Source organism: Canis lupus, chromosome 4, assembly GCF_048164855.1.
Source record: "Canis lupus baileyi chromosome 4, mCanLup2.hap1, whole genome shotgun sequence".
Taxonomy (NCBI): domain Eukaryota; kingdom Metazoa; phylum Chordata; class Mammalia; order Carnivora; family Canidae; genus Canis; species Canis lupus.
In genome coordinates this window covers 81,845,858-81,868,806 of record NC_132841.1, presented here as the reverse complement: position 1 = coordinate 81,868,806, position 22,949 = coordinate 81,845,858, and the positions used below count along the sequence as shown (strand labels likewise).

At 33.6% G+C, this 22,949-nt stretch overlaps 1 protein-coding gene across 2 annotated transcripts in view; it reads right to left on the bottom strand.

The window, feature by feature from the left end:
* LOC140632723 (cadherin-10) overlaps positions 1 to 22,949 on the bottom strand; it is a 174,254-nt gene that overhangs the window by 9,195 nt on the left and 142,110 nt on the right. For both annotated transcript variants that reach the window (XM_072825024.1, XM_072825023.1), the window contains exons 6-10: positions 18,783 to 18,970; positions 16,980 to 17,233; positions 12,318 to 12,454; positions 6,811 to 6,932; positions 685 to 793 (exon numbers count right to left, since the gene is read on the bottom strand). In XM_072825024.1, coding sequence (XP_072681125.1) covers positions 685 to 793; positions 6,811 to 6,932; positions 12,318 to 12,454; positions 16,980 to 17,233; positions 18,783 to 18,970 — 810 coding nt within the window. The remainder of the gene's footprint in view (positions 1 to 684; positions 794 to 6,810; positions 6,933 to 12,317; positions 12,455 to 16,979; positions 17,234 to 18,782; positions 18,971 to 22,949) is intronic.

Sequence of the window (22,949 nt, the reverse complement as noted above, 5' to 3'; positions counted from 1 at the left end):
AACATAAATTTATGAAGGGGAAATGAGCTCTAACTACACACTTTTGTTTAGCCTAGAATAATTACCATATTTTTTTTAAGAATTAAGTTGTTCAAATTTTTTGGAATAGTAACCGTTTTCATATTATTTCCTCTAAATATTTTGTCCTTTTTGGGAATGCAAGAAATATACAATGTTGTTGTTGTTGTTGTTGTTGTTTATCACAAAGACATTATAAAATTCACATATTACCCGGAAGATAGTGTATCTTGCCCTTGCAACTGCTTCTGCACTTAAACCTGTCACAGGCTAATACTTCTATTTCTTCTAACCCATATCTCATGCATTTTTGGTTTTGGTGAATCTGTTGCTGCTAAATCTCACTGAAATTTGCACAAGGGCTCACTGAATTATTCATTTCTCTACCCTGTTGTCTGATTATTTCCAGCCTTTCCAATGTTCTCAAGATTCAACCTTTTCATTAGTATTCACATTTGAAACTTCTCTCAAGTATATATTATTTTGAAATTTAAGAGAATGAACACTGCCAAGCAAGAAATTAATATCTCATTAATATCTGATGAAAACAAAATTTTGTGACACAGATCAATACATTAATACACCATACAAATGGTAATTGTTGCTTGGGGGAAAAGCTCTTGTTAACGTCACCTTAAATCATAATGATGATGTTCTAAAATTTACCTTCATTATCCTGGACTGTGAAGTTTGGATTGACAGCAGCTAAACTGAAGAAAAATTTCTGTCCACCTAAAGGGTCATCCTTGTCTACTGCACTTATAGTCTGTATTAGCTGCAGAAAAGAGAAAAGAGCGTGTGTATCAGGCTTCCATGAGTATAATCTGCTTTACAATATGTATTTTTTTAAGATTCAATTTTGCCTAAATTTAAAGCAGTTGATTTTCCTCCTTGTGCATTATCTTTGAATTATTCCACCTCTTTTATTATTACTTTGATTTTTTAAAAGATTTATTTATTTAAGAGAGAAAGAGAATGTGAGAGAGCAGGAGCAGGATGGCGACAAAGCAGAAGCAGACTTCCCTCTAAGCAGGGAGCCTGACCTGGGCTCTATCCCAGGATTCCAGGATCATGACCTGGGCCCAAGGAAGACTCCCAATTGACTAAGCCACTCAGGTGTCCCTGAATTGATACATTTTTTTTTCCATAATTGTGGCAACCTGTTTTATTGGAAATGAGTCAAAATGAACTTGTCTCCAGTAGAAATAAAATAGCTAGTGTTCATATGTAGAGACAGGGGAGATGTTTTTACCTCCTTCTTGTTGCCAACTTCTGATTTCTATTTTAACACGTATTTCCATGTATAGGGTACATATACATATGGATATGGATACTTCCATATATGGATATATAAGCTGTAATAACTTCTTACAGATATAGGTAATGATATGGCCATTACATTCTCTGAAATTGTTCAGGTTTATAAAAATAAACTGAAATTATAATTTGTAATCACAATTGAAAATGCATATTTATTATGAGATAATTACATTTCCTATTTTATTTTACTTTATTTTTAACGATTTTATTTATTTATTTATGAGAGACACAGAGAGAGAGAGAGAGAGGCAGAGACATAGACAGAGGGAGAAGCAGGCTTCATGCAGGGAGCCCGACTTGGGACTGGATCCCGGATCCCAGGATCACTCCCTCACCGCTGAGCCACCCAGTCATCCCTCATTTCCTGTTTTCAAAAACCATTACCTCTATGTTTAAATTTCTACAATTTTGTGTCTATATATGTGCTAACATATAAATCTTAATGGTAAAAATATATAAACATAGAAGTCTTATTAAGTCTACTATCTTTCTTGATGTTTCATTTATGTCATTTTTAACCTTCAACTTGTAAATCACTATTTAAAAATAAAATCTTTTAGACTGCTCAATAAACAAACTAAATACTTTGACTTTAACAATGTCCCTACCACTCTCCCTCCCTCTCTGTTTTTTGTCTCTGTTTCTTGCTCTCCTTTCTTCTCAATATCTCCTATATATTATCCATTTCTTCAACATCATAGTAACAATATTATATTTTTACAGCTTTATTAATTTAGATATAGCATTTAAAAAGACTAGATTATTTCATATATATCTAAACATTGATCTGGAAAAGTTTATCTAATGGAGGGAAAATTTAGAAAACTACTGTGATTATGGCTTTCCTCTTATCAAAAGTGAAAACTATCAAAGAATGGAGAGATTTTATAGATAAGCACAATTTTTTAAAGGGAAGACTTAAACATTATGATCTCCTTTAATAATAATGGTTCACTTTATTTGCATTGTCCATAAAACTACAGTTTTTAAATTCAATATATGTATGGGAAAAGGTTATTTTATAAAGATCATCTCTGATTTATTTTAGGATAAGAGACAATATAAGAAGTTATCTGGTAACAAAGCAGAAAATGTAACACCTTATACTATAAGCAGATCACTTCTTTGAGCATAATGATTAATATTATACAAATTTATATGTATCATAGAGTTGTGTACTTATTTGCATATATATCTATTTTATCCTTAACTTATATGTATAACATTTTACATAATGTTTTGCATATCTTAATTTTGCAAGAGAGCTTCAGAAGTTTTTAAATTTATGTATTGATACCTATATAAATGGTCAAATTTATGCTTAACTAAAAGGAATATGCTTAACTGCATTGGCTTATTTAACGTGGTGTCAATATTTGTTTTTTTTTTTAAGATTTTGTTTATATTTGAGAGAAAGAGAACATGAGAAAGAGAGAGATCACAAGCAGAGGGGAGGGAATAGAGGGAGAAGCAGACTCCCTACTGAGTAGAAAACCCAATGCAGGAACTCCATCCCAGGACCCTGGGATCATAACCTGAGCTGAAGGCAGACACTTAACTGACTGAGCCACTAAGGCACCCCTGGTGTCAATATTCAATGAAAATATTTTTTTTCGATATTTTGTTGATATAAAAAGAGATTTCAAATTTAAAATATTATATAATTATAAAAAATTAAGAAATTATTTTAACTTTTCTATATTTAGTTTTCTTTTAAATTACCTTATAAAATAAGAGTGTGGCAAATTTTAGCTACTCCCAATTTAATTATAACCTTACCCACTTATTTCAAAATGATACGAGAAATAATATTGGATCATACAAAGGTTAAGTGTTTATAATCTTGGAATAAGCAACTGAAAAAATTATTTAAACTGTGACTAATGAAATTTTAGTGGTAATTTAAGATCATATAGAAAGCAAAGATTTATTGCTAATGGCTTATCTAGCCAATACAAAACCAAAAATTATACAAAATAGAAAATTGTATAAAAAGTATTAACTAATACCCTTAAGAGGTACCAATGAAGTTATAAAATCATTTCTCGACTGACTTGTTTATTGAGCAGTCTAAAAGATTTTATTTTTAAATAATGATTTATAAGTTGAAAGTTAAAAATGACATAAATGAAACATCAAGAAAGATAGTAGACTTAATAAGACTTCTATGTTTATATATTTTTACCATTAAGATTTATATGTTAGCACATATATAGACACAAAATTGTAGAAATTTAAACATAGAGGTAATGGTTTTTGAAAACAGGAAATGAGGGATGACTGGGTGGCTCAGCGGTGAGGGAGTGATCCTGGGATCCGGGATCCAGTCCCACCTCGGGCTCCCTGCATGAAGCCTGCTTCTCCCTCTGTCTATGTCTCTGCCTCTGTGTGTGTGTCTCTCATAAATAAATAAATAAATAAATAAATAAATAAATAAATAAAATCTTTAAAAATAAAAATAAAATAAAATAGGAAATGTAATTATCTCATAATAAATATGCATTTTCAATTGTGATTACAAATTACAATTTTAGTTTATTTTTATAAACCAGAACAATTTGAGAGAACGTAATGGCTACATCATTACCTATATCTGTAAGAAGTTATTACAGTTTATATATCCATATATGGAAGTATCCATATCCATATGTATATGTACCCTATACATGGAAGTACGTGTTAAAATAGAAATCAGAAGTTGGCAACAAGAAGAAGTAAAAACATCTCCCCTGTCTCTACATATGAACACTAGCTATTTTATTTCTACTGGAGACAAGTTCATTTTGACTCATTTCCAATAAAACAGGTTGCCACAATTATGGGGAAAAAACCACTTTTGATGTCCAGTATTCATTTTGATGTCCCATATTCATTTTGAGCATATGAAGAATGTGCAGTATTCATTTTGAGCATATGAAGAATAGACACAGATAAGTCATTTATATTTCATCTCCTTAGAGATTATATAATCGGTTTGTATTTTTACTAGGCTATTCTAAAATAACATCAAATCAACTTGAGGGCTTTTTCAGTGATCATGCCATAATAGAATGTGGGATTTTGTGGGGAATGTGTGACACATGGATTTTAAGATATTTAAATAAGAACACCGGTCACTAAGTTGTAATGTTTTCACTTTTTCAGTAGGAAAAAGTGTAGTTAGGTAAGTAACTAAACAGTGTTCTGTGGAAATATGTAATAGGATATTTGAGGTTTGACAAAGGCCTAGAGCTTAGATTCTACCTGTGGGCAAATAACAAGCAGCACTCCTCCCTGGGGAGACTCTCTGGGAAATGTGTGAGACTGAAATGCTACTTCCTTCCATAAAGATTAAAAATTATTAAAATATATTTTGTTGACTGAAGGAATGTGGTATGCATGAGGGAAAACGAAAGAAAAATGTAACGGCCAGTCTTCTCTCCTCTCCTTTCCCAAGGGACTCTTTAGAGATGGAAAGGATGGAGAGTCAAGTAGCCTAGTTCAGGCACAAGAGGGGACTGTTAATTTACATCAATTTTAAGTTGCATCTTTTCCAAGGGGGAAAGTCTCCTATCCTTAGAGCACGAAATAGGCAGAAAAGAAAGAGAAGATGGAAATTAACTTTATCTGTCTTCTCATTTTGTCCACACACCAAATAAATGGAATTATTTCCTATGTTGTTGTTCAAAGTGCTACTTTTAAACAGTACTTAATTCAAAGGACAATTGAGTGGGTTGAAATACCCTATAAATAACCAAAGTACCCCCAGAAGTCCTAACAAGCTCTTACTGCCTTAGGAGGGGGGGGGAAAGAGTTAACAGTAATGTCAAGGAAGTTAAAGGAAAGGACTTTTTCCACATAACCACCTTGGTTTTGCACATAACCATCTGCTAGGCTATTGTAACCTAGAACTCCACCACTGCAGAACAGTTTGGTTTAAGCAACCATTTATTGGCCTCTGAGACCAAATGACATCGAACAAACTGATTTATTAAAAATAACTTCTATTGGAAACTATTGCACATTCAGCCAATTAGGTGAAAATTATTAATCATGTTATTCCTATCAATTTGTCAAAATAGGTTACTTTTTAGATTAGAATTGTCTTTGATTTTGTCATTTTTCTTCAATATTTGTCATTTTCTTCAGTTTTTTTCTTCAAAAAACTGGTTTTTTAAGTCCAAAAAATATAAAGTTACTGAACCAGATTTAGTTTTTTTTTTTTTTACGAGGCATAAGAAAAAAATCCCTTGTTTTGTATATTTTGAATACATTCAGAAGTCAGTATTTAAAATGACTCAAATGCTTTGAAAAGATATCTCTTGAAAATCAAATAGAATAACTATAGAGGACGCAATGCATGCGGCAGTTGTAAAGTGAGTAATTTATCTCTTAGAGAAAAGCCTTCAACTTATATCATGCTGAGCCTGCCAAGCAGAGGACTATTTGGAATGGTATTTTCAGGGCAAACACTGTTTCATTAAGAAGTAGGTCGGAAGTAGCTTTGTCATTTAAATATTCCAAATGAAACATTTCTATAACACTTTCAAATAAAAAAAAATGAATCCAATTGCAGCAATTTCACCATTTCAAACAATAGACAGGCTATTGAATTCCTGTTAGAATCTTCAGAAGGAAGAATTTGTGTTATTCCACAACGTAATTTGCATAAAAATGTAACAATGACATTGATGTTTATAAAGAGCATCAAGTGATGTCAAAACACAATACAGTCTTGTGATGGCTCCTCTTTCTTTAATAAAACACATTTGATTCCCAATTATTATTTATAACATGCAGCTTCTTTCTGTGAAGATAGCACTCAAACCAATTAAGAGCATTTCTTTCAGCCATATACACTGGAGCTTTTCAAACAACAAAATGAGTCCACTGAGGAAAAGACTTAAAGAGTTATAAACAAAGCTGATGTAGGAAGGTTTCAAAGGACGAAAACGAAGTCATTAAGCACTCTAAGTGTTGCTATAATGATAAATATAAGTGTAAATCTAAGAGTGAATCTTGCACGCCCTGCTTTGAAATCATTTGCATACATTGGAATATTGATGCCACGTTTCGCTGATCCCATGTATCTGTGTCTGTGTTTCTCCTAAATTCTATCTCCCATCTCTTCTAGGGGTTCTCAATATTTACCTAAAGAAACAGCAGAGGGTTTGTTTTTTTTTTTCCCCTCTTTTTGTTTGCGAAAATGTAAACAATGAAAGCTTTTTCTTCTTACTCCTTAACTTTGGTGGCAACAATAACATCTTATATTTTCTTCAGAGCTTCACAAAAGAAATGTGAAACTTGCTATAGTGTCACTTAGAACATTTTCCAACCCTAAAAATATCAGTTTTTTTTTTTTTTAATTATATTACTGGGACTTAAAGGAGTATTTTTTATCTCTGTTTACTCATCCTTCTTAAGCCTGGGAAAAGAAAACATTGAATAAGCCTTTACAATCTTCCGAAGCTTTTAAGTCCTGTGGGTGCTCACCTGCCCTGGTCTGGCATTTTCACATACAAAAGTGTCATAGAACACAGCAAATTGTGGGGCGTTGTCATTAACATCCAAAATCCTCACAAAAACAGCCACGCGAGTCATCTCTTTGGGATTGTCTAGAAAAGGGAAAGGAAAAATTCGTTTAGGAAGACACATTTGTGTACCAGAGTTAATTTATGTAAGCATTTTGTGGATATTAAGTGCTCACATAAAAATAAGCATCGTGTTCATTCTACCAACATAATGAGCAAATACAATAAAGAAAATTACTACAGAGCCTAATTAAGTAGTCATAAATTCAGTTATTATTGGCCTCAAGAGAACTACTATTATTTTGGAAAATCTTATAAAAGCACAATCCAGTGTAATTGAGTTCATATTGTATTTGTGTCCTTACCGTCTAAACATAGGAAAATGAACAAATATTTATTAAATCTTTGTCGTACAATATTATATATTTTTTACTAAGTTTGTGGATGAAGAAATAATTTTAAATAAACTACTAACTTGCCCACGGTCATTAGCTCCTAAGAGGTAGTTGTTATATTACAACTTAGCCTTTTGACTACTTTAATCACAAAAAATATTCCAACAGCTACTCTAAACTCTCTTTATGGAAATTTTAGTATATAGCTACTAATTTTACAAGTTGGGTGGAAATTTACAGTAAAATGTAAGGCTTTGAATGTTTCAGTAATTGTTATTGGTACCTTGTCAACAATCCAGGCTCAATTTTGTATAACAAAAGTAGCTCAATAGCAACATATAGTATAATGATCAGGATTTTTTGTTTGCTACAAATACTTAAATCGAGTATCAAAGTTTTCACATAATATATGCATTAAGAATTGTTTTGATTTGTAAATGGAAATTTAAAATATAAATGTCTATTTAGCTTAGTCTTGGGTAACAAACTTGTATTAATCGTAATGACAGTATCTCCACAATGGGATTTTCTAGACACTAGTATTGATATCTGAGAGTGTTTTGACATCTTAAATTCAGGTTATATTTATCAGCCTTTGTGATATCAAAATCTGAGTCTTTGGATATAGTTCAATTTTTGTGTCGACCTCAGCAAAATCAAACTGAAGTTCAACAGCACAGGAGAAAGGAGGTAATTAGGTAAAAACAAAGCGAAACAGAACAAAACAAAATAACAGATGAGGTGAGGGACAATAGCAATCTTACTAAATGGCCTTTACTAACATGGGTTATGGATAGTATCAGTTACCCTTGTGAAATTTAACGACTTTCTAATTTTACCCATGTAATTTTCAAATACAAGGGTAAAAAGTATTGTTATACACAGATAGGGAGTATATTACTATTCAAAAGAATTATTTCTCCTCTTTTCTCTCCATGTAATTATAATATTACTAAAATAATGAAATCAGCACTTTTAAAAATACTGTGTAAGAACTGATTACTCATCAGGGTAAAAACTAAATCCACAAGGATAAATGGGCTTACAAGGTTGAAGTCCTACGAAGGGAGGCAGACATAATTCTAAATCCATGAGAAGTGTACTTTCTGCCTTCCGTTTTTCAAGAGAAACTTTAAAAGACACCCTTTATTTAACACCCCTTTCCATTCTTAGTCTTTTTCACCCATATGCGTTCCTTTCCCAGGTTCTGATTTCACATTTGCTAATGGATTGTGGCCTATTGTTCATTTTTTAATATGGGTTGAAGAGTTCAGACCCTGGAGCAGAACAGAGATGCTTGGATTCCCAGATTCACCACTTACTCCTTGTGTGCCCATCGGCCAATTTACCTCCACCTCTCAAATGCCTTAATTTACTCAATATAAATCAAACTGGAACTTCTATGGCGTTATTTGAAAAATTAGGTAAGTTAATGTATAAAACTATCAAAAACTATTATCAAATTATTAGCGTGTATTAGCACGTAATACATGTCACCTATTATTACTGAGGTATCTTTATTGTCACTGTGACACCTTTTGCATTTTCTTACATTACTTGAGAGCTTATGCTCTTTTACTGCACAATAAAAATAACATTAATTAGTTTCCCTACCATTCATACAGATCTGAAGAGAACTATATTTGGGGAGAAGTGGAGAAAGGAAAAAAAAAAGGAAGAAAAAATTATATCCCAGTCTTTTCCTACCTCCCCTAGTCCTAAAACCAGTTACAAATAGCCAGAGTTCACCTACATGGGGTTCACCTACAAATGAACCCACAACCTACCTAGAGCTGCACAGTTGCTATGGGTGTGAATGGTATGATTCTTGCATATTTCCTAGGATGTGCTTTTCATCTCCTTATATAGTCAGCAGACATAAGCAAAATATTTTCTCTCAATGTAGAGTCTGGACATAAAAATAACTCTCGTTGGTAGCACTTCACTTTCTAAGTATGCCACAGAGGCCAAGGGAAGCAGAACAATTTCAGATTTAAAAAAACTACAGTCAGTCCTTTCCTTGACACAAGAGGAAGATTCTCCAGAACGGTAAGATCCTTCCATATTTCCTAGAATCAGCTTTTTGCATCTCCTTATATAGTTAGTGGGCCTAAGCAAAATATTTTCTCTCAATGTAGAGTCTGGACATAAAAATAACTCTCGTTGGTAGCACTTCACTTTCTAACTATGCCACAGAAGCCGGGAGAGGCGGGACAATTTCGGATCTAAAAAACTGCAGTCAGGCCTTTCCCTGACACGAGAGGAAGATTCCTCAGCTTCTTTACAGATAACTCAAGCCTCTTCAAATCAAATGCTAAATCCACAAGGATAAATGGGTTTGCAAAACACCGGGCCTAGCGTCACCTATTCAAACAACAGCGCTTACACGAATCTTTTTACTGGTAGATGCTGCAGCTTATGCACAAGTGAAACCATAAGGCACTGCAAGAAGCATCATGGTAGACGGCATATTAACCACCTGATTCTCTCAGAGCCATCCAAGCACACTCTACTAATAGCAAGAATGTATCAGCAATAAGGGATCTTATCGTGTGAAAGCGTTCCTATGTCTACACAGGCCTTCCCATATCCAAGAAATGGAAAGCTTAAATCACTATCTAGAAATCCAAGCCTTTTAGAAAGATGTAACTCTTCTACCTGTGAAGGCCAAGAATTTCCACTATCAAGGAACTAGGTATAGGTAATGGAGCTCTTTGGCCATAAACTTTGCTCTCCGTATCCCAGAATGTAATGCAATGATCATAGTCAAGTTTTCAGATGTGGTGAGAGGAACTCATTAGTTTCTACAACGGATTTCTACAATCCAATTGTGACCTTAATTTTAGATTTTGTATTCTTCAAATGGCATTTAAAAATATTTTTGAAGAAGAAAAAGAGAAGTTATTTCATGGTATAATGCACTAAATAATTACCTGAGGTGGTACTAGCCGTATGATGTGATAGACTGCTGTGGAATGTAGAATTAAACTGTTAGAGGCAGGGCTTGAAAACGCATTGGTAAGAAGTACATTTAAACATCCTTCTGCCCCGCTTAGGGCTTGGCGTAATGCATGCTCACCACAAACCCAGTGCTTAAAATCTAGTAAAAACAATTTCCTATATGCTGTTTCCCTCTCTCCCTTATCCATTTAATACCCAGAACAACATAATGGGCCTCTGACTGCTTGTGGCTTGGCAGGTAGGCATTTCCAGCAGTTACTCCATAAATTGATTTCACTTAAGGGCAAAAAATAGGTTTAGTTCTTAAAAAGAAGAACGTAATTGGCTTAGCTTTTTACAGAATTGTAATTACTTCAACTAGCTTTAGAACTTAAATTTCTCAAAGTATCTGAAATGGAAAATGCAATTCCTAACTCATTAGGCTTGAATTAGGATCTTGAATCATGCAGAGAGCACAAACAACCATGATTCTGGAATGATCAGATTGGACCCTGTCGGGCATATCTAACTGTGGTGATATGGAGATAGATAATAGAAATAAAAGCTTTTCTTAAAAGAAAAACGAAAAAAACAAAAAACAAAAAACAAAAAAAAAACACAACTCTTTGGTTGGCCTTAAAAGGCACAGCCATTTATATCTCACGACGGAAAAAACTGGGTCATATGGGTGGTGGAGGTAATCTGTATTTCAGAGCCAGATTTAAGGAGAAAGCAAAATCTTTGAATTCGTTGTTAATGATCTGCTCAGCTTAGTTCCATCCTTCTGAGACTTTTGATGACTTGGCCTCATCGTCCTGCTTTCCCAATGCTGGAATGGTGGCTTCAAATAAGTTGACCTTGATGTGCGTTTGTCGATTCAGCCTAGCGCCTCAGGTCTGGAATGTATGGGCTTAGTTTTGCAACATGATTCAGTCCCTATTAATGCTTCTTTTAAAACATAGTTCAAGAGTTGCTTTACACCAGTAAATCACAGAACAGGAATTAGAAACCACGGACAGGTTTGCATGCGTGGACAAAGGGGCTTCAGAGGCACGTGCAATTGTACAAAGCCTCACCATGAGGAGGGCCTCATGCTTATTTTAAGGCTCTGCGGTTGCCATGTTAAATGTCTGAGTCATTTTCTACCAAGAGGTCTGACATTTCTATTTCATAATGGGCTCCACAAATTATGTGGCAAGTCCTGCGATTGGGCAGTAACCTTTGCAATTAGAGACAGATTTGATTTGAAGCCTGGTTCTGCCTGTTATTCCTTGGATGGAATTTTATAAATTAAGTGTTGAATTAAGTACTGGATCTAGAAATAGAACGACTAGCTTTAAATCTCAGTTTTACTACTTCCGGCATTGTGACTTTGGGCAAGTTACCAAAACCCTTTGGAGCCTTAATTCCTTCTCTGTTAAATAAAGTCAATAGAAATATTAGTAAGAAAATTAATATGAAATTCTTAGACTAATACCTGGCACAGAGCGCTTAATATTAGCTATTGTCACCAATACCTTGGTTTCCTAATCTGCGAAAAGGAATAATACTACCTACATGTCTGTTGTTAAATGGTACACGCCCAGCATTTAGCATTGACGTTAATTTAGTGCCCATGTAATCAATCTAGTGTATGTATTTTCCCCCAAAGAGGATATCTTTACTGCCCAATTCTAGACGATTTTTATTAGTCAATATGAAATATTGATTTGGGATACCTATAACTATCCTTCAATATATATAGAAACTACTGAAGTATAGGTGTTGAGAAGCCTTTTTTTTTTTGCTTGAAATCAATGTTTTATTCTTTTTTTGTTCAAGATTTTATTTTATTTTTTATTTTATTTTATTTTATTTATTTAAATAAATTTATTTTTTATTGGTGTTCAATTTACCAACATACAGAATAACACCCAGTGCTCATCCTGTCAAGTGCCCCCCCCAGTGCCCGTCACCCATTCACTCTCACCCCCCGCCCTCATATTTATATTCTAGTTAGTTAATATATAGAGTAGTATTAGTCTGAAGCCTTTTAAAAACTTAAATTAAAATTACAGTTCATGTGTATAATGAGAAGAAATTATTTTTAATAATAATTATATGTTAAGTATTATAAACATGAAATTCATCTTACTGATTTCAGCAGCTATAACAGTAAGATTGTGCCATTGAGATAGTTCACGGTCAAGTGGCTTTGATGTATAAAGGGATCCATTTCCAGAATGTATGTTAAAGATCCTGTCAAGGTCGGTATGGCGATCCAAGGAAAATCTGAACATTGAAAGCAAGGAGAAAAACATGGCAATATTATTGGTTTGTGGGAGAAAATAGTGCAATGCAAACACACGCACAGTAACCATATAATAATTTCATAAATGCACATAGTACTGATGTAGAATGAGGATTGTTTCATTGATTTATCACACACACATGCACACATACAGAACCCTCACCCTCAACATCTTTACCTTCCTCCTCTTCCCAAGGCATGAGCTAGCACTTTGTTCAGCATTCAAAATGCTGACCTTCTAAATAGTCATTTTATCAAATCACTATCTATTGCCATATTCAACTAGATGCTGGGAAGCTGTTTTGTTTTTGTTTTTTTTTTTTTTTTTGGTTTTGTTTTCCACAAAATAGTTGGCATTACAGGTGGTTACATTACCAACAACTTGACCTAGTAGTTGAAAATACTGTTAAGGAGTTACTGTAAGGATTGAATGCAAAAAAGCATTCCCCGAAGCAGAGTCGTTTTCTTAGTGCTGAAATTGGAGACATTAGTTCATCATAGTAGTAGATGATCAATGTATGATGATGTTTAGTGACTCCATGGCATATACCCATGGAGCTTCAGTTTGTTAAACACATGTACCATTAAAAAAATGTATACATATTAACTAGAGATGTTTTAAAACAGAAAAGTTTAGGATAGGAGTTTTTATACATTTGTACCAAATAAAGTCTCAGGGGGAAAAAAGAAAAGTCTTAACATATGTATAGAAAACAAATTATGCTGCAAATTGATTAAAGGCATTGTGTTGGGGGATCACTCTAAAGCCTAACACTGGGTTGATCCATCAGGTTGCTCTAGTTGAAATAAATCTCATTATTTGGATTATTTGGGGGAATTGTCAGGCAAGGTTTAAGATAGTTATACCCCTCATCACTACCTGCCATTTCACAGACCTAGTGGCTTACAAATGCTTTATAGTTCCTGAGTAAGCAAGCATAATCCTCAAGTTATATTTAATGCTCCATATTGAAAAAAATAAACAAAGCAAAACAAAGATGACAGGTCCAGGAGTAACATTCAGTAATGGCTTATCTTTTCCTAAGCCACAACCTTCATTTTTTTAAGGAAAATTCTATGAAATATTATTTTTAAATTGTGCTTTGTAAGTAATAATACAAAATAAATTTTAAGGAGCCCTAAAACTCTTCTCTCTTTTAATGTTCCAAATCTGTATGATATTTCCAAAAATCAGTTGAAACCAACAATCCTTATGATGGGTTTTGAATAAATTGCATTAAAAGAACAACTTAAGCTGTCAGTACAGCTAATGCGATTTTACTTTGGAGGACTGCTTATTTTAGATTTTTATTTTAAATCAGTTGTTAATGGAACGGATCAGAAATTAACAAATCTTCTTAATAAGCCCTAGCCCTCTCTATTAACACAACATGAATGCAGTTTTGCATTCAAACCACATATCTTACCATTCACACATACATTTGCAAAACATCGAATCTCTGTATCTGGAATAATTCACAAATTCTGTCTCAAGTTGACAAAATGCCTTTACTACTGAAAGACTCCATGTAAATTTTACCTCCTCCACCCGCGTGTTCCATGATTACCTAAAGTAGAAGCTTATTTATCCCCTTCCATCCTAAGGTACTTGTACCATTCATCACTAACTACAATATTGAAAGGTATCATTTACCACATTGTATTAGGAATTCATTTCAACATCAAAATGTGAGTTACATCTCAAAAAGGAAATCAAACCCGAAAAGACCCAAGCATCATTCTTGAAATGTGATAGGCACTTGTCTCATACTGAATCTTCTTCCTTTATAGACTGAGAACTCCTTGAGAAATACATTACTATCTGATAGGGGATCCACAAATATTTGTTAAATGGAAAAAAGAATAATTAAATTCTTTGGCATTTTGGCAAATAAGTTTCCTTATTTTTATAGAAATATGACATGAAATTGCAATAGGCAAATCAATATAAATCATTATTGGGCTTGTCAAATCATTTTATGTGTCTTTTGTTTTATTTCTTATAATTTGGTTTAAAAGCTAATGACAAAATTTAGAGGATTATGTAAAATTATCTCAAAGATAGATCCTGGTTCTCTTTCAAACATTATATAATTATATTTTCCAATTTTCTATTGGCAAATAATTTTTGCTAATTTTCATTCTCCTTTTTAAAATCATTTTCAGAACATTTAAGTAAATCCCTTTGATTATTGCATTAACAACCATAATATGACCTAAACAATTTATAATACATCCAGTATTATCATTTTCATAAATAGTAAAGGTATTTTATTTCTGATTTTATATATATAAGTATATATAAACATATATGTATAAAACCTGTATGACCTATCAATATTAACATCCAAAAACATTCAATTGCATTTTCTACATCAAGTTAGCGTAAATTCAATCCTATGAAACTCTTACAGCATAGATTTTGTTATTAATAAGCAATAACATCATTAATTCTGTTACCATATAGTATACATAAATGGATTCTTTCCTTAGGCTTGATTAAATATTTTATTCTTGCTTAAAAATCCTACAGGCATATTTTGACCTATAATAACCGTCAGTGTATAAGAGGATGCAAAATCTATTACATTGTGTGGAGAATATCTTTATATTGCCACTTTAAAAAACACTGGATTTAAATGGAACTCTTTTTAAAAATATTATATTTCATTTTTAAAAAAGCCACTTTAAAACCAGTAACACAGAATATAGCCTGTTGAGGTCACTTAGGAGAGCGATGCCAAGAAAATGCTTGGAAAGTACTGAATAGGTAAAATTAAACATGTATATTGGTTATATAAAAGCTTGAAAATAGAATTAAAATGTTCTGTAGTTATAAGTAAAAAATAAAAATAAAAAATAAAAAAAAATAAAAGCTTGAAAGGAAAAAAATACCCAAGCAATACAGCAATTTCAATGAAGACAAAGGGACTGAGGAAGAGGCAATTATGGGGAAGTCACGCTGGCAGCTGGGAACTCCACATGATTACCATATATGTAACCTGTGATGCTCTCTGTGAAAATAAGAAAAGGTAATCTGAAAGGACATAGATGGACCCAGAGCGTATAATGGTAAGTGAAATAAGCCAGTCAGAGAAAGACAAATACCATATGATTTCACTCATATGTCAAATTTAAGGAACAAAATAAATAGACAAAGAAAAGAATAAAGAGAGACAGACAGATAAACCAAAAAAAAAAAAAAAAAAGAAAAAAAGAAAAAGAAAAAAACAGACTCTAAACTACAGAAAACAGAGGGTTCCCAGAGGGGAGGTGGTCAGGAAATGAGTGAAAGAAGTGAAGGGGATTACGAGCACGCTTGTCTTGGTGAGCACTGAGGGATATATGGACGTGTCGAATCACTGTTCTGTTCACCTGAAACACGTAACACTGTGTGCTAACTACACTGGAATTTAAAAAAAAAGCATAAAAACAAAACAAAAAATAAATGTTTAGATAAAATTATATACATCAAATACTAATTTTCATATATAAAATATGACTTCACTTGAAAATGTGGCAGATCCTGGAGCATTTTTAACTTTAACGAGTCAGAGTCACATGGCATATAAAATTAGAGATTCTCGACATTTCGCTGTTGTATACTTCGGAATCAGAGAAGAGTGTGCTTGGAAATTGTTGACTATCCCTTAAACGCTTACTTGACTTGTCCATGGGGAGCAAGGGGGAGAAAATGAACCTGTTGAGAATAGGGAAGCGAATGAAATCCAAAACTCATGATGTACTAACGGTTTAAAATGAATAGTCAGTTTGATAATCAATATTATATATCTGTATAATATAAATATCTGTATTACTTTAAAAAGGACAGAACAAATGCCAATAAAAAACTTTTGAAGAAAAAAACAACTTTTGAATCTTTCTCATTTGTATGCATTTATTACATCTCCTATGTTTTTAGGCTGCCCTAAGAGAGCAAAGCGAAGCAAAAAAAAAAAAAAAAAAAAAAAAAAAAAAGGAAATTGAAATTACTCTGATCTTTCTGCAATGCTTCAGTTTTTTAAAAAAGTATTTTTGGATAAAGCCAAAAAAAAAAAAAAAAAAAAAAAAAAAAAAAAAAAAAACTCCCCTTCTATGGTAGTAGTCTAAAGGAGTTTCCAAAATGTGACATAACTGCATTGTAACATTGTTGTAATTATATTCTTTCTATTACAGCTCTCAACTTCACACAGTGTTTGACAACTGAAAGCCCAAATAACGAGACTTGGTTCCATTGTCGCACAGGTGCCACAGTGCCCTTCATCTGTACCCAGGTCAGAACAACAAATATGGTGAAGAGACAGATGATACAAGCTAGGTTTTAGGCTAAGAGGCCCCGGCCCCCAAACATTCAGAGACAATCTAAACACTTGCGCTCATCAGATTTACATACCCCTTACAGAGAGACTCATACATCTCAATGCATTAAATGCTATAAATAGATGTTCATGATCTCTCTATTTATTTTAATTCCCTTCCTTTCATCTCCAACATAGGCATAATTACCTAATGGGGCTAGAAGTAGAATCTGGGTCCCTTGCCATCACAGTACCAATGATCGTGCCCACTTCAATATCTTCGTGAACTTCAAACAGGTAGGAGGATCTGCTAAAAACAGGTGGTTCATCCACATCTTCTACAGAGATTTTTACGATCGTCGTGTCTTTAAATGGTCCCAGGTAATAAAACCGTGGATCCACATGGGTGTTTTCTGCTTCAACCTTCAGAGTATAAAGTCTTCGGCTCTCATAGTCAAGTGGCTGTATAAGTAAATAAATCATCAAATTAGAGTGAGGGAATTGGATTATAAGTCCCTTTCAAGTTCAAACCCCTTTGAGTTCTATTAAGTTGTTCATTAAGTGTAAACAATTAAAAGGAATCAAAAATAATAAGATAACCTTTAACCTATCAGGTTTCAATTTTTACTTTTCAGGTTCTCAATGTGTAATATTTCAGAACACAGGAAGATTAGATTTTTAATCTAACATCTTGGACAAATTAGAAAGGGTCTTAAAACCTAGCTTATAATGTGATGACTCATTAAAAAAAATGGGCTGAGAGATTGTGTGCTTATGTGTGCCTGGGTGTGTGCGGAAGTGTTGGCAACTGCTTCATGTTGGTAAGCCACAAATCCGGTCATCTTTTTACATTTATGCTGTGGTCCTGTCCATTCAGTTTAATGGTGTGGGACTACCTCAACTTTACAACATTTCGAAGACTAAGAGAACTTTCGACAGATGTATGAAACACGCAAGATAAGAAAGACTTTAAAAAAATAATAAAAAATAAAAATAAATAAAAATAAAAAGATAAGAAAGACTTTGAGTAAAGAGCACAGAGAAAAACTCTGATAGCAAATTTTTCATTGGGTTACATAATGAAAGAAAAAAGGAGAACGTAAACATCGATGCAGTTTGATCATCAACAAGTGTAAAGTCAAGCTCCTCCCTTCTTACTCCTCAAAAGGTATGTTTTGTTAACATTGAAAAAAAGACATTGTTGAGTCAGATTCCTTCCACCTTCCATTTTCATCTGATAAGGTGTAGATTCCATTTGCATTACTATTACTTTCCAGTCATGAAAAACAACAAAGAAGGTGCTCCCTCCTTTGCTGGTCACTGTCCATTTAAAAACATTTCTTGTGTACCTTGGCCTTTGCAACAGCATCTCTGGATAGTTTTGTGATTACTCAGTGCTTCAGTGGTTACTTCATGTTTTTAGGACATGTCATTAGGATCTAAGTTTTATTGGGCCTTGATTTTTTTTTATTATAATGGTGGTACAGACTATAAGGGAAAAAAATGAGTTACCTTTAAACTGTATCACTGAGCATATGTTAGCAGAAAAGTTTAATTTACGTAGCAGAAGGGAAAATGTGAACAATTAAATTATCTTCCAAAATATGCTCTTTTTATTAGCAACTCTAATTATTGCTTCATACATCTGGATAGATGGCATGCTACTTTTTATGCCTCCAACTGTGATGATATATTGCCATTATTAGCTATTAACTACTTTTTCTTAAGAAAACAATGTTATTTTGGGGGAAGGTTAATAACCTGGTTCAGAAATAGAGTCACACGTATATTAATTCGCCTTTTGAATTTTCTACGACCTCGAGTTTCATGTTTCAATCAACAAAAGCATTTGGTCGAAATGTCTGAGGAGATCTTAGGCCTGATGTTTCTCATACTTGTGCACAATATAAGTCACATTTGGACTGACAGTGATGTCTCTCAATGGTTAATGCATGAGCGGATAGCACGTAAGGAAATTTTTATTTGCTGAATTTATACTGATGCCGCGCACCTTTTTCACAGTTATGATGCCTTCCTGTGTGTCCTTCTCAGTTATGATGTCAAACATATCAGTCCCATCACCATCAATAATTCGATATTCAACTTCTGCATTTTTCCCAGTGTCAGCGTCAGTTGCTTTTACGCTCCCAATGGCTGTGCCAACTGGGGAAGACTCAAGAACACGAAGGTGGATGGTGTCTGCAAAAAAATATAGAAAAGGGAGAAAGAGAGATAGAGAGAGATAGAGATTTCTCAATAGAATATTCAAAGTGAATTGTGTATGAGAAAATATTATAAATCTTGAACTCTACACCAATGCTGACTGATTAATGAGTTGAATACACATGATTCAGATAAGACTAAATTAAGGTCTAGAAATGTAAAAAATGGAATTTGAGGGCTTGGGCCTGTGCACATTACAAATAGTGAGTACCAGCCTCTAAGAGTGTTAACAATTCTGGCTTGAAAATGAGCACATTGTCTTTTTTTTTTTTTTTTTTTTGCACAAATAACTACTAGAGATCAGCTTTGACTGCAGAGAGGTACCCGTGTTTATACAATCACCATGAATCCCAGAATATACAGTGAATATTTATATTTAATTGTTTTTCCCTCTGTTGTATTTAGTTATTGACTATTGTTAGGTTATTTCTGCTAAAGGACCGAATGTCACAAAATTCTGTGAAATCAGCTGTTAGTAGGGAGGAATCCTCTTTCTCTTTGTGGCAGGAGAAACAAAGGATGGTCTGTGGGAGAAATACAAAGAGGCCGTTCACAGTGTCAATTCTGACAAACTCCCCTCTATTCCAGTGCAAAACAGAAATTTATCTAAGCCTCCAGCTCACCTACTTGTGCTTCCAGTGGGAACCAACCTCTTCTCCTAGTGAGATTTATGTTCTAGCATCTGACCATAAACTACATATTACTGACAGATTAATTGACCTGAAGCACACTTCTGATTGGAGCACCTGCATGCTCCTAAACCTTACAGAATTCTCCTGAATAGACACAAGAAAGCCCAGACCTCTTATCCAGTTACGCTCTTTCTTGAGTGTATCTTTCTCAGTGTATTTTCCTTTAGTCACTTCTATGAAAGATTTGCACCAAACTGGACTTTTCAAAGTTTCCCTGTCTAAATCTCAATTTCCTAAATCTCTCTCTGTTTTCCATGTGGCATTTCCCTCACATAAAAGTCTTCTCCCACTACCTTCTTATAATCACAATGGAATTTACCAGATAAAAGAAAATGGTGCTGTTACAGTATTATGGTAAGTGTTTGGAGGCTGTGCTCCTCAAAATGCACATATTGATGCTCGATCCCCCATTCAGTACCACAGAATGTGGCTGCATTAGGAGAGAGGGTCTATAAGGAGATAATTAAGGTTAAAGGGGATCATTAGGGTGGGCTCCAATCCAATATGACAGGTGTCCTTACAAGAAGAGGAGTTCTGGACACAGGCACAGAGCACATGTGAAGACACAGGGAGAAGACAGCCATTTGGAAGCCAACCAGAGGCCTCAGAAGAAACCAACCCTGCTGATCTTGGGCCTCAATCTTGGACTTTTACCTTCAAAATCTGTGAGAAAACAAATTTCTGTAGTTTTAGCCACTCAATCCGTGGTACCTTGTTATGGCAGCCCTAACCACCTAACCCAGGCACCTCTATCTGTTTCCTTTGGGATGTCGTTTTCATCAGGAGACAGCAGTAAGACTTGGCTTCCAGTAACCCCCAGTTGGTTTCAGCCTGTTTTTTGTTTGTTTGTTTTTATATTTTCCTCTCCATCTATTTTTGGTAACACGTTATTGAAAGCAACTCTGAACTCATTGCTTGGCTACTGTCCTATTGGCTCTCTACCTGCATATTCAGATGGCTCTCACTCACCTCCTTCACATGACTGCCTCAGAGGCTTCATCAATAACCTTGATGAATATAGGCTTATTGAAAAGCCACTCCTACTCATTCTACATATTACTCACAACAGCTACTCATCATACTCTTTATTACCTTTTCAGAACATTGATCTTATGGATATTATTCAGAGCTTCAAACTTCTTTGATTGGTCCCATTATTCTTAAAATAAAACATACATAAGCTGGCCTTCCATAAATTGGCTTCTCTGTCTTATTATCCTTTCTCTTAACTAATATTCTCCACAATACTGTCTCTTTTTAGGTTTAGGTTTTTCCAATATGTTTTTCTTATTTTGATTTTCCACATAACTCTTTGCCTGGCAACCTCTGACTCTTCCTTTTGAAAACACTATTTCACTATACTTCCATCACAGGACGTCACCAACTCAACCTATTTACTACAAGAACTTTCTTTAAAAAATTAAATTTTATAGCAGCAAAATAAATGGATAAGTTGATTTATTACACTGTAGTAGAGGTAGCTTTATAAAATATAATAAGAATATCATTGCTCTACTGAAGCCACATATTATTGATGTTAGGATAATTTTTAATTTCATCATTTAGTTTGCAATGTCTCTAGAAGTTGCTTTCTGTTAAAATCTTCAACCATGATTATCTATTCTCAGATCAAGAGTATATGTGAAATATAGCCACAATAATACTTTTTTCAGGTAATGATTAACCAGCCCAAGAACATGGAATATATGGAATATTTAACAAAATAAAAATAATTTGAATTATTTGATTGATATGTATATGAAATCTGCACAAAACCTCTAGAGAATATAGATTTTTTTTAAAATGGACATGAAACTTTGAATCCCATTTGATAAATAATTAAATTATTAGATATGTTTCAATACATTTTAACAAATCCGTATCCACTAAATTCTCTGATCATGCTACAATTAAGTCAGAGGTTAATATGAAAAAGATCACTCCCAAATACTCATATCCATGAAAAGTTAAAAGAAAAAAAGTAATTTCTATGTAACTGATGGTTCAAATAAGATACAAATATAGAGATCTAAAAATAATTGAAAAATCAATGAAAAGAAATTAAAACATGAGGCATAGAAAAAAATTCTACTTAGAGAAGAATATTTATAACTTTATGTGTTTTTATACAAAGAAAAGACAAGCTGAAATTAATGAGCTAAGCATTAAACATAAGAACCAGGAAAGAAAGACATAATAACCATAAAAGAAAAAAACGTAAATAATTATGATAAAAACAGAAAGTAATCAAGTTGAAAACAAGTATAGGAACAAGAGAATAAAAATGCCAAAAGTTAGTTTTTTCAAGGACTCACAAAATAAATAGATATGATGAAATGGTTCATGAAAAGGAGAGAAAGAGCAAAAAATATTAAGAATTATTTTTAAAAATGCTACTAGAGAAAATGTAGTGACAAGCAATTAGAGCGTATTATGAACACTAGTAAGTCAATAAAATTAGCTAGTTAGCTAGAGTGGTAAATTCCTAAAGATAATTAAAAATATATCAAAGCTACTAAAGAGGAAATAAAGCATGACTTAAAATATGATTTAACACATAATATAATATGTAATATATTATATGATTTAAATGATCCACCCTCCTAAATATTAGCATCTCAAATATTTTTAAGGAACATTCATAAAACAGAGGATTCCTTATTTTCTGTTATTTTTTTTCTTTTTTAAAAATTGTATTCATGTATTCATGAGAGACACACAGAGAGAGCCAGAGACACAGGCAGAGGGAGAAGCAGGCTCCCTACAGGGAGCCCAATGTGGGACTCGATCCCAGGACCCTAGGATGACACCCTGGGCCAAGGCAGACATTCCACTACTGAGCCACCCAGGTGCCCCCTGCTTTCTGTTCTTATGTAAAGTCTTCTGGAGTAAAGTAAATGAGGCTTCTTTCCCACCTCATCATGAGATCAGTATAATCCTGACACCAACACCAGACAAGAGCCCAGGGGTTATATAGTGTGCACTAAAATTCAAGATCCATCACATCTAATTGTATAACATTCAGCAAGTTCATTTTTAATTTTGGATTTACCATCATTTACATTAAGTTTAGTTTTGGGGAAATGCTATTTTAATCACTTCACTATTAACTAGTTCTAAACCCTGTTTGGATTTCACCAGCTTTCTCATTAAAGTCTTTGCAGAGATCCTAATTTGCATTTGGTTGTCATGTTTTCTTACTCTCTCCAATCTGTGAGAATTTTTTAGTCTTTCCTTGTCTTCTATGACCTTGACACCTATGC